The sequence below is a fragment of the Macrobrachium rosenbergii genome, chromosome 22 (genome assembly GCF_040412425.1).
Source record: "Macrobrachium rosenbergii isolate ZJJX-2024 chromosome 22, ASM4041242v1, whole genome shotgun sequence".
Lineage (NCBI taxonomy): Eukaryota > Metazoa > Arthropoda > Malacostraca > Decapoda > Palaemonidae > Macrobrachium > Macrobrachium rosenbergii.
The window spans coordinates 14107743-14124411 of record NC_089762.1 but is presented as its reverse complement, the minus strand read 5'-3'; the positions used below and the strand labels follow the sequence as shown (position 1 = coordinate 14124411).

The 16669-nt window shown below is 41.7% G+C and overlaps 1 protein-coding gene across 19 annotated transcripts in view; it reads right to left on the bottom strand.

The window, feature by feature from the left end:
• LOC136850589 (DNA-binding protein RFX2-like) overlaps window positions 1-16669 on the bottom strand; it is a 447592-nt gene that overhangs the window by 204777 nt on the left and 226146 nt on the right. For all 19 annotated transcript variants that reach the window (XM_067124238.1, XM_067124244.1, XM_067124246.1 and 16 more), the window contains one exon: window positions 1217-1310. In XM_067124238.1, the coding sequence (XP_066980339.1) occupies window positions 1217-1310 (94 nt within the window). The remainder of the gene's footprint in view (window positions 1-1216; window positions 1311-16669) is intronic.

The following is a 16669-nucleotide window of genomic DNA, read 5'->3' as shown; positions in this document are numbered from 1 at the left end:
AATGCTTTCTCAATCTTAATTATGCATTTATCCTTCACAGTGGTCATGATTTCCCTGTTTTTACAACATATATGATAAATAAATCTAGAACTCTATTTGCCCCATTTACAGGGAGATTTTAGAGACCTTCCTTGGTTTGGCAGATTGTCAGCAATGTTAATGCGGTAATACAGCTACAAATAAGTCCAGTGCATATTAACATAAACTGCAATACTGTACTGCATTCTTAGATAATACTTCTTAGCACCATGAATATTACTGTGTTGGAGGCTACAGGGACAGTGGACAAAAATGTATATGGGTTACTTGAAAAGTATGTAAGAATTCTGAAAATATCTGAAAGCTTGTACACCTGTAAGAAAATGTTAATGAACCTTAAAAGTGACATTTCCATGTAATGGTTAATGTAACACTATTGAAAAATTTTCATTACATAAAGGAAAGGAAGACTTTAAGTTTCAAGGGAAGATACAATCTAACTTTGGTGTCCAAATCATTACAGTTTTTGTTTGTGCACTGATAAACTGACTTTTCCATGCCCCCACATACACTTTTGTTAAGGCAAAAATATGTCCTTTTTTTCAGATAATATGCATGTTCCACTATGTATAATTAAAATTTTTCCATTTCAGGAGATAATGTAAAACACATGCCAATATGCTACAAAATTTCTGCACTGTCTCCTGGTAACAAACCAGGAAGACCTGCTTTGAGAAAAATCTAACACAGTGAAAGCTGAAAGCAGTTTCTACTTTCTTGGTAAAATGCTGCCATAAGGCATTATTTAATGTTTCAAGAAAAGGATGACTACCTAAGTGAATTAAAAGAAAGTCCTTTTAGATGATGAGCTCATGGCTACTCAAAGCAGTCTCAACCATCTACTAACTATTGATTCACTCATTTTAACCACAAAATCACCACTCAGTTTCTCTATACAAATGGCTCTGTAATACCAACAGATTTGTCAATGGACACATCAGATTTTCAACTATATCATACTGTATAAAGATAGTTGAAAACCAAATAATGTTTAAGACTCCTCAAAAATGCAATTACTTCTATAGAGTTATATTCACTGAACAAGGAACAGTCTGTTCAATTTAATTCTTTTTTTATTAAAGCTCTTAAAGTACCAATGAAATCCCCCATGCATTACTCTCCATAAACAAACTTCAGACAGTAAAAAGCAAAGTAAAACAATGCATGTTAGACTGACCTGAGAGTATGAAACCGGGGTAGTAGAACCAGGCTGATAGTAAGTGGTCGCTGTGTACATGGTAGTATCACCAACTGTGTAGACAGGATAAGCCCTGTTTTTCAAAAAAGATTCAATTTAAATTAAATAAAATAATAACTAATATTAACATGAACATGACTCCCCCATAATAATAAAAGCACACTATACAACTGGTGATTAAAATATCTACCTAACTGTAAACTCAAAAAAATCTTCCACATATTCTGTTAATTGTTTCAAGTCCCTTTTACAAATTCTCTTGCCCTGTACAACATCCTTCCAGCAATGCTCTTCAATTTAACTGCATTAATTAACAGTCACTGACTAAAGGGCATACATAAAAGTACAATTAATGGATACAAGGTATTTGTAGAAATTAAGTGCATTTATCCAAATTCTGCCTCGGGGTAAACTCAAGTTTAAGTACATTTTCAAATATTCAATAAGACCTTGATAACTTGGAATGCATGTTATGACATTTTTTCAATTACCCTTGATTTCTCCAAAACTGATAATTTCACTGGGAATATATGGTTTAAAAATATTACATTTACCAAAACATAAGGACAATCATAAACACTATAACAAATTTTAAGTTAAATAAATGCATAATATCTAAGCTTGAAACCATTACACTGATTACATACAAATACAGTACTGTATATGCCTACCTGTACAGCACCTACGATACATCTCTGTCACACTTTGGCAAAATTGCACTCATTATAAGATGCATCCAAAGAATCTCAGGAAAACGTTTGAGTAACATTCTCTCAAAATATAGACAGTACAGTATATTGTACTGTATATATAATTTGTGTGCGCATGCATTTGTGTGTGTTTAACTGCTGCATGTTCTCTCTCTCTCTCTCTCTCTCTCTCTCTCTCTCTCTCTCTCTCTCTCTCTCTCTCTCTCTCTCTCTCTCTCTCTCTCTCTCTCTCTCTCAAAATTTAAGTAATTTTTACATATGCATACAGGCAGCCCCCCAGTTATCGGCACCCTTGGTTATTTGCGATCTGGTTTTACGGAGCTTGTCTAGCGATGACAATAACTGGATTTTCGGCACTAATATGTGCTGACATCTGCTTATCAGCACCGATAACAAAGATTGGCAGAGATACCCACCTAACAGAGGAGTCAATCCCCACTTATTGGCACCGATATCTGCTTATCGGTGCCGATAAGCGCCGATATTCGTTGATTTCCGGTTATCGTCATGCCGTCAGGAACAGAACCCCAGCTGATAACAGGGGACTGCCTGTACTAATATGGAATGATTGACAAACCTGTACTGTAAATTGAAAATAATAATAACAGAAAAGAACCCATCACTTTCAGAAAAAAATCAATACAGTAATTATCATGTGCAACATAAAACCTTGAAGCTCAGAATTCAAATGTTATATATCAGAAACTTATTCTACCTATCTCTTAATATGCCACATGCCCACAGAAACAAAAATCAGCCATAATAAAAAAAAACAAGTTGACTTTCAATTTCTACAGTGCTAAAACATTGTAACTAAATACTAAACATTTATCTTAAATAGTATTCCCCAATTATATACAGATCTGGCATCAAGTAACCAACACGACCAGACATTACTGCATCTAAGAAACTGTACAGCCTTAATAAGATATAAACTGTGGTGCCTCAATCTAAATATTTGGGAGTGACAGCACTGTTTCATATTTTACCAATTTATATACTGAACTGCATTAAAAAAAACCAGTGACATGCATGAAAAACAATTAACTAACATTTCTGTATATTACAAAACTTTAATTTCATCATCAATACTACACAGATATCCAAAAGGTTTGCTAAATACCAAATACAGTACAGTACAGCACGGTAGATTTCAATAGAGTATACAGTACGGCAACAGTACAGTATACAGTATAAACTACAGTTATTCCATAGTGAGAAATACTTAAAGGGTTTTGCCATATGCAAGTTAAGAATTGGCATATGAATATAAAATTTAGGCCAATGGCCAAGCTCTGGGACCTATGAGGTCATTCAGCACTGAAAGGGAAATTAAGAGTAAAGGAGGTTTTAAAGGTGTATCAGGTGGAAAACCTTGCAGTTGCACTATGAAACAACTGTTTGCAGAGGGTGCAAAGCAAGATAGAAGAAAGAAATATGAACAGAGACACAGCAAAAGGAATGAATGGGGTTGCAGAGCTAAGGGACAAAGGGAAATTGCAAAGAACAGAACCTTAAGTAATGCCTACAGTGTTGCAAAACCCTTTCATTCCTTTTGCTGTACCTCGGTTCGTATCTCTTTCTTCTTATCTTACTTTCCACCCTCTGCCAACAATTGTTTCTCTCCATGAGCAGTGCAAGTGACTTCCAGTGACATAGGTGACTGTATATGCCTTTATTATGGCTAGTGTATATAAGGCCAAAAGAGACACTGCATACACACTTTCAATTAGGCCATGCAAGGAACTTGAGCAGCTTGCGCAATTGGTTAAATGCTTGAACTGACTGATAACTATAATTATAAAATAATATATACATGACGTGAGTGTAAAATGGTTAGGACATTGGAGCAAAATTTACTAGGTAATTACAAATTGGCAGACAACTGAACAATGACTAAGCCTGTCAACACAGGGCCAGTGAAGCTTGAATGCATGAACAGCACCCTATGAAGTGTGTGCAAGTTTGCATAGGTACACACATTGGCTGTTGTACAGTAAAATAGGATTGATATGAAACAAACATACAAAGTGATACTTAAAGAATTATATATAAATTAAAACTCAGAATTCTGCTTACTTAAGAATGTAGTAGAGATCTATGCATAGAAGTGGTTAAACTGATATTAATGAACATAGTAAAAGTGGTTACATTGATATTAATGAACATAGTAAGTAAATAAAATGTCCTAGGAGCAAGACTACAAGCTGTGTACAGAGCATCAGACTCATAAAGAATGACTATCATCAGAGCTCCTGTGGAATGCAGATGTGTTTGCAGCGAAGTGAAACTGGGATGATCTTTCTTCTGTAGAGATTCTGAAGAGTTGTATGAATGCACAATAAGACTAATACTATGAAGTAAGGAGTTTATCATTCCAACTCATTACATGATATTAAACCTTTATTCCATTCCCTTTTGTGTTTAGCTGGTTTACTTAATGTATTATAACATTAACGTATTATTATAATCAACAAGAAGTTGTGCACAGCGTGCCTCCCCCCCAACTTAATTTACCCTTTGTTTATTGAGAACCGCATGGCCGATCTCATTTGACTTAGAAATCAGAGCCCGGTTATCAACATTCCGATCTCTCCTTTTTTTACCTGGAACAGATATTGAGATGACACAGATAAAAGGGGCCAGGAGGAGACTTAATGCCACTCCCTTAATAAGCTTAGCCCAACTAAGCTTCTTAAGATGGCCTTCCTAAAGGCAAATTAAGCTGCCTGAATTGTCCTACCTCCGCAGGAAACCTGGGAAGAGGCCACCGAATCATTTGAACACCTGGCCAGTGACACACCGTTTGCACATGGCTCCTATCTCTGGCCGCGTGCCTTAAAAGGAAGAGACCGAAGCAGTTAAGCAGTTAGTTAGTCTTGTGCAGAGTCGTAGGGGACAGCCATGAACGCGAGCGGGTTATGCAGCTTGCTGAGAGACCTTCATTCTCCCCCGTCCGACTCCAGACTCCAGTCATCCTCGAGGGCACCGCCATACGTGTGATCGTCCCTCATTCTTCGTCTGAGACCCGCTTCCCCTAAGGTAAAGTGCGACTGAAGACTTTCAGTCACGACAGTTTGCCCTTTAGAACGCTTGGAGTACCAGCATTTCACTTCTGTCCTTGTGCCAGTTTATCCAGTGCCATTTCCAACGTCCTGTGTTCGAGTGTAAAGTGGTCATTCATTCCTCAAGCCTTTGGCACCCTCAGTGCAAACTCGAGACTTATTCTGTGTTAAATTGTTCCTTTACTGGCATGTAATGTGTAAATCTCTCTTGCAGAGGGACCTATTCTCAGTGGACTCATCTTGGCCTGTGCCTTGCCTTTAATCAAGACTCCAGTAGAAGGATCTTCAGGCGCTGCAAGCCCTTTATCAATTTACTTATCCAGCTTCCCTTGAAATGCTTTCTTTTGTAAATATAATTCTTTAATTTATCCCAAGTGTTTACGTAACATTTCCTTATGAAGTAGAGCCTTCAGCTCCTAAATTCTCCCCTTTTTCTTATTTTTTTTTTACGATTTCCCTTTACGCAAGTCAGAACTCCAAGGCCAATTAAATAAAGTTTCTGTTGCCGGCCTGTAACATACCATAAACCCAGGGAAATACGTAAAAGCTTTATAAAATGTAATTATTCATATTCCTCTTCACTTACACCCTCTGTGGGGTGTACGTGAGGAGTACTATGAATAATTACATTTTATAATACATTAAGTAAACCAGCTAAACACAAAAGGGGATGGAATAAAGGTTCCAATGGCCTATATATGCCTGTAAAACAAAGTTTAATATCATGTAATGAGTTGGTATGATAAGCTCCTTACTTTATAGTATTAGCCTTATTGTGCATTCATACAATTCTTCAGAATCTCTACAGAAGAAAGATCATCCCAGTTTCACCTGGCTGCAAACACATCTGCATTCCACAGGAGCTCTGATGATAGTCATTCTTTATGAGTCTGATGCTCTGTACACAGCTTGTAGTCTTGCTCCTAAGACATTTTATTTACTATGTTCATTAATATCAATTTACTGTAACTACTTTTATGCATAGATCTCTACTACATTCTTAAGTAAGCAGAATTCTGAGTTTTAATTTATATATAATTCCTTAACTATCACTTTGTATGTTTGTTTCATATCAATCCTATTTTACTTTACAACAGCCAATGTGTGTACCTATGCAAACTTGCACACACTCCATAGGGTGCTGTTCATGCATTCAGACTTCACTGGCCCTGTATTGACAGGCTTAGTCATTGTTCAGTTGTCTGCCAATCTGTAATTACCTAGTAAATTTTGCTCCAATATCCCTAACCATTTTACACTCCCGTCATATATTTACTATTTTATAATCATAGTTATCAATCAGTTCAAGCATTTAACCAACTGCGCAAGTTGCTCAAGTTCCTCACATGGCCTAATTGAAAGTGTATATGCAGTGTTTCTTTTGGCCTTACATACACCAGCCATAATAAACATAGATACAGTCACCCATGTCACTTTAAGTCACTTGCACTGCTCATGTAGAGCAGATTGCCAGCATTAAATCTTGAAAAATGATATCATTCTATGGTTCTCAGTTGCTTGTAATCTCATCAATTTGCAGACTTTGATTTTACAATCAATGGCAGCTAAAGTGTGCTTTCCTCTTCTAGCTGTTCATAGTATTCATATGTCACAAGCCACATTTTTCATATTTGCCTTCCTGAAAGATGAGAAATGCTGATTTTAAATTCTCTGAGAACTTTGCTAGATTTATGGGAGACATTGAAGAGAAATGGTTATATATAGCAAAATTTGCCTATTTCTCTATAATAAAAATCTTTGTGCATCAAAGCTTTAAGCTGGAATTAAAATAACTTTCAAGCAAAACAGCTCACCTGAGCCTCCTTGGTCAAGTCTTCTTTGCTAACCATGGACAAGATTCAAGTGGAAAAAAAAAGTTTAACATTTCAACAAATAAAGGTATGGAGAGCACATCTTACTAATGAACGGAAGTGCTTTTTCATTTCTTTTAATATTCAGTAAGATATATCAGAAATTAACATCTGATATGAGGATGAATATACATATCCATGACAAAGAGATGCAGTCCTATGAAGCCCACCTGATTTGCTATTTTTCATCAGATTCTGATGATCTCTGAACACCTGATTTTGAAAACATACATCAAGTTGCTACTTCAGGGGTTAATGAATCACCAAGAGGTCAGTGGGTCATTGTTCATATGGAGTTGTAAATATGATTCCTTTGATCAATTAAGTTTCATAACAATTGGTCTGGCTAAAAACTGTATAGGTAACCATCTGGGAACATTGGATATAATTGGCATACTTTTCTACAGCAGAAACAAAACTTCATCCTACAATGCCAACAAGTCACTAAAGCAAGAAGACTGAAATTCTCCCTGTCACCCAGGTATTGGCAAATAGTCAGAATCCAAAGTTGTCCTAAAAGTTATATATCTGGGAAGAAAGGCTAGCATCATCTAATGGTAACATGCTGCCCAGTAGCCTACAAGACAGCTGCATTCCAAAATAGTGCAAAGGCCATGGAGTTTCCTTGCAATATACACTAAAGTAGGATTGTTGATCAAGAGGCAGGCTATGGCTGAAGTCACTTACTATATGACATTCACCGCTTTTTGGGTCTCATCTGTAGTCTGCCACCAATCTTCTACAACTCAGGCAGTGGGGAGGCTCCCATCATTCCAAGCTCTGTACTTTGGCTCAACCACTGCCTCTGAAGTGGGCCATTAAAACCATTCAACTACAGTAACTTTCCAAAATGACAAATCTTTGTAGTTTGTATTTTTCCTGATATACAAACCTGAGGTCTTTAGATGTGGGATTTACTTTCAGCACAAGCTGGAGCCAGGTGTTTAACTAAAAACAAGGTGGATATTGGTATATGGCTACTGACAGTAGGGGAGGAATTGCCATCATCCGGTTGGTAAGCAATCACCTTACCTTTTGGCGCAAGAAGCAGAATGGGGAGTGGCTAGAGGTGGGCCATTTATGTAAAGACCTAAGGTTTGTATGTTAAGAAAAATACAAATTACTTTAAAAATTTGTCATTTGTTACTACAGCACACATATACAAACCCTCGATCTTTACGTATGGGAGATTTACTTCTTGGTGGGAGGATTCTGAGCAAATCTCTGAACTGACTGGTAGTTTGCCTCACCTGGGGCCTCTTCCTGGTCATGAAAGAGCAAAGGAAGGAGACCCATGCCTCTGATCTGTTGAACACGTGTGATGGTCAACTGCCAGAATTCTGGGCCTTTCAAAATAATGGGACGTAGCATCATTGATTCGAAGAAAGGCTTGGATGAACCCATATTGTCGGTGACAATAAAGCTGAAGATAACTAATGGGGTGTTCATTGTCAGTCCCTCTCTCCCCTTGCTAGAGAGAGGGTGGGAGTTGCATCTATTAATCCTAAGTGAGCTAGATTATATACAGAATACTCAGTCATCTAGAACACCTGCATGCACGCCTGCCCAGCACGTGACGGCTTGTTAACCATCCCTCAGAAGGGTATAAAAGAGAAGGTAGGAGGCCAGTCCCACACACACACCCCCTCTTTTGCAGCCGTACACCTTAGATGAGATGCCACCAGTCCTCAAGAGCTGGATGAGCTACAATACATGACTGTTTACCAGCCATCACAGAACCCAAGGAAAAAAAAGAGTCCAAGGATCTACGGGCAATATCCCAAAGGCAAAAAGGAGGTGAATATAGCCTGTCGTAACCACACTACCGTCCTTAGCACCTGTCAAACAGGTTCTTCCTGAATGCTAAGGACATGCCCCCAACCTTATGAAATCTCGCCCAGAATGTATTGCTGTCCACCACGTCAGCTGTGGAGTACATCCGTTTGATCATTACATAAAGTCAAAAGAAATGGTGCTCTTGGACACCACTTCTTGGCCAGGCAGAAACTAGAAACAAGTCGTTGGCACCCAGTATGAAGGCCAAGTCCTTAAGTGGTAACGCAAAAGGCCTTCGGTCACTTGGTAGCCTTTAGGGTCCTTAGAATAGGAATGCTCATACACTGCTGATCACCTGGCAAATCAGGTAGAACGACGGATATGAAAGACGTCTCCTAGAAGCCAACAGCATCCGGTGTTCCCAAGAGGTCACGTACCAATTGCAGAATTAGAGACATCAAAGTAAGAGTCATCTGGAAAACTTCATACTCCCTTGAGTGAAGCAGAACACAGAAATTTCCTACTATCCCAAGGAAATTCAACCTGATAGTCTAAGTATTTCCTTCCTAGCATTATTCATTCAGCTCCAATCAAGAGTCCTACAGTCACCCAATGCCCTGAGGTCACAAACAGCCCCTTTTCTGACCCTAGCAGTAGTGGTTCCAGTCCTATTGAGAGGTTTTATGATCACGAACAAAACTTCTTCAAGCAGCAGGATATTGTTCACCGTCCTTCAAACCACCACCAGAAACTGGACTACCTCAACTTTCACACATGCAGCTTTCAACTGAGACCTCCGCCACAATGGTTTTCCGATTTGAGTTCACAAAGACCAATTGCTAACCTGGGAAGCAAGTCATCCACCATTCTACTCCAATTAAATCTGCAGCTTTACTGCAAGCTGTGCAATGGAGGTCACAGATTACTGTCCCTATGCCATTCAGGTGATATCCATGTCAGCTATTAATGTCAGTCCAGGGTAAGAGTACAAAACTTGATGTTTTAATAAGAACTGGGGAAATATGAATCAAGAAAGGAAGGAGCAGTCTTTCCAGGTGGTGACCGTCACCAGGGGCTTGCAACTAGCTCAGCTTAAGAATTTGTGGCACATGCTTCATTAGAGAACCTGACCTTGAGGACAGTGTTTTATTTTTTGTTCCAGTGGTAACTGCTTCTCCCTAAGTAAGTGAGATCTAGGTCCTATTCAGATGAGTAATACATATGGAGTCAGGCAAAGTTATGATTATTCAAGAATACCAAATTTACTAACAGGATACAAACAACTAATTTTACTAGCCACATTGGTAATTTCTTCTCAGTCACAAGCTTCATTATCCTTTGCAGAATGGCTCAAGTAGATGACCTCTTATCTGTCCATGGATAAAAAAACATTTTAAACATGGGATACTTCAATGTCCTTATTCACTAACACATCCTTGACATAAGTAAATTATGATATGATCTATCTCCGGCCCCATCAAACTAAAATATATGAATTTATAGTACAGTATTACTTCTGAACACCAAAGCTGTACATTTTCAATACTTCTTCTAGAGAACCTCCAGTGTTCTCCTTGAGATCTATTTCATCATTATAAACCATAATTCTTTTAATATCTTCACATCTGGCCCAGTGAGAGCAGTATGCCAAGTCTTCAGTCCTATTAAGAAGGGTGAGGGATGGAAGTGATTCATCCTACTCATCCATATCCTGTACAATCACATCCTTGATAACAAGATTCAATTTCAACTGGCGACTACTTATTAATCTTTAGAACATTTGGGCACAATACTACTTTTCTCCACAAGTAGCTTAGCTTAACTAGGCCCTTTATACAGGTACATAATAACCTTTCATCCCAGCAGTCCTGTTTCTCACAACTGGTCCATACAACACAAATAATGACAAAGTCTGCAACATGAAAGTCAGTGGAGCTAGAATGAATGGAATGCCGAGTGGAAATGAAGGAGCTCCTCTTTTTATTCTTCAGTTTGATTGTCTGAAAGTTTGCCTGGATGCACCTATAAACTATCACAAATTAATATGTTTGTATTTGAAAAAAAAAAATAAATACAAAACATTATGGCACTGCAAGTGAGATGCTGAGGTGTGGTGGTGATAGTCTGATTGGGTGGCTTACCAGCATTTGTAAGGCATGTCTGGATGAGGGAAAGTTTTGAAGAAAAGGCTAAGAAAAATAATTGTTCCCCTGTACAATGTAAAGGTAAAGGGGATAAAAGCAAATGTAACAATTATTTTGGCATTAAACTGCTTAGTATACCAGGGAAGGTTTATGGTAAAATTTTTTCTAAGTAAGCAAGACAGATGACAAAAGGATTGAGGTAGGGGAAATGATGTGGGGTTAAACAGGAATGAAGTTGTGCAGATCAAGAGTTTATTATGAAATAGTTAAGTAAGATCTTTGCGTGTGAAGGAGAAATGCTGTAGGCAATGCAGAGGATCTTGAGGATGTATGGTAAGATTTTACAGGCAATGAAAAGATTTTATGATAGATAAGAAGAAAGTGTTAGATAAAGTAGACAGAAGAGTACAGTATAGGCAGTCCCTATTTATCGGCGATATGGTTTTACAGGGCTTGTCTAGCGACAAAAATCTGCAATTTTCAGCACCAAGGTTGATTGTCTCTTCCAGACCCCTACTCTCAGGACCTTGAGGACTGGGTGATTCTTCTTAAATGATACTAAAAGTTTGATCCCCTAAAGTCATGGGCCCCTCACTCTGGTTGGCAGAGGGTCACTGTTGTGATCAGTCTCATGGCCTGACGATCACTTCCCCCAGCCATAAGGAGATGGTATTTCATGAAATCTCCCTCTTTTCCCAGCCTGTGCTGATGAAAAGTCTTGGACAGGCCGGTCTGTGTGGGGCCGTATGCCAGGGGTAGGGGTAGGGTTCTCAAGGACCTAACTGGGCACAGTAACACTTTGTCTTTGTCACCCCTTAAGGAGGAGACAGAGAAACCATCAAAGCTTGGGTCTTAAGAGGAAGGATTCTGGATTTTTGCCATGAATTCTAGGTTTTTGCCATGAATTCTGGGAGAAACATGAGACCGAGTAAGAAGAATGTCTTGAGAGTCAAATCCCGGTCCAATGTCTTCTTGAGGGGCTCACAGGGAGGCAGTCTCAGGATGGTGAGGACCTTACTACATCCCACTCAGGAAGCCTTAGTTCCCATGGGGTATAACTCCTTTTGAAATGCTTCACCACAGCTGACAATTCCTAGGAGACCGAAAGATCTATGCCTCTTTGCCTGAACACCTGGGCAAGGGAGGCCCTGTATCCCTTGCTCCCTGTCACAGAAAGGCCATTCCCTGCTGCATGAAGATGAGAAAATTTGCCACCTCCGTTATAGTTGTTTTGGGGGGATTAAGACACCTCTTACTGCACCACCGATGGAAGACCTTCCACTTTCTTTGACATACCCCAAGGGATGACAGTCTGAGGGGGTCAGAGATGGCCACTGCAGCTTTCTCCAAAAAGCTTTTCCTTCTGGAGTTGCTTAATAGCCTCCACCTGTGAAGTTGGAGGGAGGCTACTGCCTGATGGTACCGACCGCTGTGTTCTTGTTTCAGCAACGTGGGAGTGAGAGGAAGTTTTCTTGGTGCATCCACTAGTAAATGGAAGAGATCCACATACCATTCTGCTTGGGGCCACCTTGGAGCTACGAGGGTCATCCTTAGCCCCCAGGACACGAACAGCCTGCTGATGACCTTCCTCAGTTGGCTAAACGGGGGAAAGCGTACACGTCCATGTTGTCCCAAGGGCGCTGAAAGGTGACCTGCAGGATGGCCCTTTGGTTGGGTATTGGAGAACAATGTAATGGGAGTTTGTTGTTCCTCACTGTAGCGAACAAGCTTAACATGGGGCCCTCCAACAGACTCAACAACTTGTTCACAACACCCTGTTCCAGCAACCATTCTTAACTGACCAGCCATGATGTTCTTCTTTCCAGGGACATACCTATCTGTTAGCAGAAGTCCCTGGGGTTTCTGACCACTCGTGCATTTCTACCGCCAGCTTGTTCAGTTTGAGAGAGATGGTGCCCTCTTGTTTGCTCATGTATGTCACCACCTTGGTGTTATTGCTCCTCATGACTGTGGTCTTGTCCTGGAAATGTAGGAGCACTATCCAGATTGCTCGCATCTCCATGACACTGATGTGTTACCTTCGTTGTTTTGCACTCCAAGTCCCTGCAACGCACTTGTCGTTCAGGTGAGCGCTCCATCCCCTTCGGGACGGGTCTGAGTATACCAACATCTCAGGAGGTGGCCCACTTAGTTGCACTTCCCACAGGTGGTTCCTCGGGTCTCTCCACCCCAGCGGTCTTCCAACACCTTGTCTGTCAAGTGTAAACACTGCAATTGGACTTCAGCATTGCCTTCTCCCTTCCCTTTCATCTGCCAATGAAATGAACATATCCACATTCTGCCCCTGGGTATCAGCTTCTCTAATGACAACAGGTGGCCTACCCTACCAGCACCTGCCACTGCTTAGCTTGTTGGAGGGAGTTCAACAGGAAGGGGTCGGACATGATGATCAGTTTCGCTAACTGCTCCTAGAAGGGATAAGCTTTCCTCACCACTATGTCTGTCCCCCATACACATGTACCTGATGTTCTGTTTCAGTATGAGATCTGACTTCTTGAGGTTGACCAGAATCTCCAAATGTCTGCACAGTGCCAAGATCTAGTCCTTGTCTTTCAAAGCCTTCTTTGCCGAGGGTACCCGGATGAGCCAGTTGAAGGGGTGGGGGCTGCTGCAAGTCTGAAGGAGAGCCCTGAATTGGTACATCACTTTCTGGGAGACAAACCACAGAAGCTTCCTGGAAGAGGGACATATCAGGATGTGAAGGTAGGTGTCTTGCAGGTCTATCGAGACCATGAAGTCCCGTCCCTGATTGATGCCAGTACCAAATGCATCGTCTCCATTTTGAACGGCATCTGTTGCAGAAGAGGTTTAGGCCAACAGATCTATGGTTGCTCGCCTTCCCCCCCCCCCCCCCAACCTTTTCTCCACTAGGAATAGGCGACTGTAGAAGCCCAGTGTGATGTCCTTAACTATTTCTATCACCTCATTCTGCTGCTATGTCCGATTTCCCGTTGCAAGGCCCTCCCCTTGGGTGAGTCACTCTGGTAGGAGAGGAGCTTGATCGATTCTGATAACAAGAGGTCCTGTCTGCGTGAAGGGAAGTACATAGCCCTTCCTGAGGGTTCGTACCATCCATTCCTCTACTCCAAACAGCTGCCATACCGACCACTTGCTCCCCAGACACCCCTCAGCCTTTGGCAGCTCTGGAGGGGGAGGCACGCCATACTCACACTAAGAACCTCCTCTCTTCCATCCTTTTCCGTCATCTGGGGTGGAGGGGTGGTAAGGACCCAAAGGACTGCGTTCCTCCGTCTCACCCCTTACTATGAGTGTGACTGGTTCTGTTAACAATATCGGGTGGATGAAGGACGTCTAGTGGGAGGGAGCTGTCTGCTAGGTGCAAAGGATCCTGCAGAATCCCCTCTAGTCCCTTGCTTTTGTGTTGCTGAGGTGAGGAAAGCCTTTTACGTCCTTTCTTCTCTCTTCAACTGCAGTCTGATCACTTTCAGAGGGAAGTAATAGAGTGAATCCAGGAGCGGGCTATTCCAGAGATTTAACTGACAGTCCACCGAGATTTGTTTCTGGACCAAGGATAATGTTGGCCCAAACATGTGCCGCTTGCTTGATAATGTAGGACAGGGCCTTCACCAAAGGAGTGATGTACTCCCTTATAATGTGTCCCTTTGAGGGAGGAACAACCTCTTTCATATCCCTCAGCCACACTCCTTGGCACCTATCCAACTATGAAGTGGCTCTCAAAGTTCTCCCCCCCATTACTTGTAGGTTTGCCATTTCAGTGCTGGTAACCTTTGACCCTTCCAGCAGTATGTTGTTCGAGAGCCTGCAGACGGTTGAGTCTAGCGCTCTGAGCATGGTAAAAGCGTCTTCTGGAACGTAATACTTGGCCTGGTTGGGGACAGAGGAGAAGTAACTTCTCATACCTCAAGGATGCTAAGGGCCTCTCTTCCCCTGCAACTAAGCCATTCAATTCCCTCATGGTGCCTTGAATCAATGGGGACCAGGGAAGACAACTGCCTGTTTAGCTTCTGGAAGTCGCTCCTCTATCTTCTCCAAATTTGAGAAGCAGGGGGCTCTTCTGGTATGGAGTCACCCAACTCAGCAAGTCCCAACTTCCTTCTGATTCGAAGGACAAACTCCATAAACCCCTTCCCCTCATTCAGTACTTCTAGAAGCAAGAGGTCTTGTTCATTTTCGATGTCCCATCCTTCTCCAAGGGTCTAGGGATACCTACCCTCAGCCCTGGGTGACAAGGGAGACTTACCCTGGAGATTAGTCCCATCTTAAACTTGTTGCTCCAAGGGGCAGGGCAGTCTCCAAACTTGCTACGATCCGCTGGATGGTCCGGTACCACCTTCTGTGGGGGAGAGACAGAGACCAAAGATGGTGCCATCATGGCCCCATGACCAAAACTGGGAGCAGTACAAAGCAGAGCTGGACAGGGCTCTTTCCCGATTGGCTCGAGGGGGGGGGTCCTTGAGTGGGACCAGGAACTTCTCTCTGGGGAATATAAGGATGAGCCACTCCTACATTGTTGTGGCTTGCTCCGCACCAATCTGTCAGTGTAGCACAATCAGCTCCTCCTACCCGATCGGCTCAGCCTCTTCACTCCACCACTCTGTGGTAATATATCTTCCCTACTGGAAACAGACCTGTCTCTGTCCCTATGCTGCCTCAAAGAGGAAGGTCCAACTACTGATGTGACCCTGGAAGAGGAGGGAGACGCCACCAACAGCGAGTCCCTCGCTGCACAATCCCCCAACCATCAGACGTCTCTTCCAATCTCTGGTACTTGGACAGGAGGGAAAGACCAGGCTACGAAGTCGAGTCTCGCCATTTTCTTACTTGCTGGGACTAGCTTCTTGCTGGTACAGTCATCCTTCAAGACCACGTGGTGATATGTAAAGATAGGTCTCCCATATTGGAGGTCTCTGCAGTGATGTGAGCCTTCCTCTCTAGACCCAGGCATTGCAGAAATCTCTGGAAGATGCCTTTTGCTCTTTGCCTTCCCGTCGGTGACACAGTGGGCCCAAACAAGTTCATCGCAGGTATCACTGGAAGTTGGGGGGGAGAGAGAGAGCATGAAGGAGGGATTGACTGCGCGAATGGAGACAGGCTTGGAGTAGGCTCCCTGGAGATGGAACTTTGCCTTCTGCCTCCACCATTTCTTGTACTTTGACCACTGCAGCAAGGGTCAGTTCAGCACACTTTTCATAAGTGGCTTTGCGGGAACATTCTCGGCCCCTGTACAAGATAGAAACCAAGTGAGGGTCCACAGCTACCAGGGACATAAACTTACTTCTGGGCTTTTCCCTGCCGGAATAGCATCGCACCTCAGGTTTAAGATTCTCTTCTGTCTTCTCACCAGAATCGACAAGGGTGAGACCACCCTACAGAGACAAAGAAAACAATACAGCACAAAACAGGAGATGACTCAGAGAGTGTAAGCCAAGTCAGATGCAGCTGCAAGTACAATGGAGGAGTCAGGCTGCCTCCGGTCACACATGAAAATAGACCTTACAACACACTTTTACTCCAAATAAGACTCTCTTGTCTACATATTCAAGTACCTATTTCCATTGTAAAGCTTTAAATCATATGCATGGTCTTCTCTTTCACAATATAACTTATTACAATCATCTAAATTGGCACTTTATTGATCCTAACAAAAATTTTGTTTATGTCCATGTATGCAAAATAAAACTTTTCCCTTTGCTTTCAAACTTATCTCAAACTATTTTATTACAAACATTTGGTTCACACACCCGCTTCCTTGTATAAAACCATATTATCCTTTCCCTATTAATCCTCATGTCATCTGCCTTACTTTCTCAATTAAAATCCTACCTTACACCTTCCCTGGTGTACTATGAAACATTATACTGTG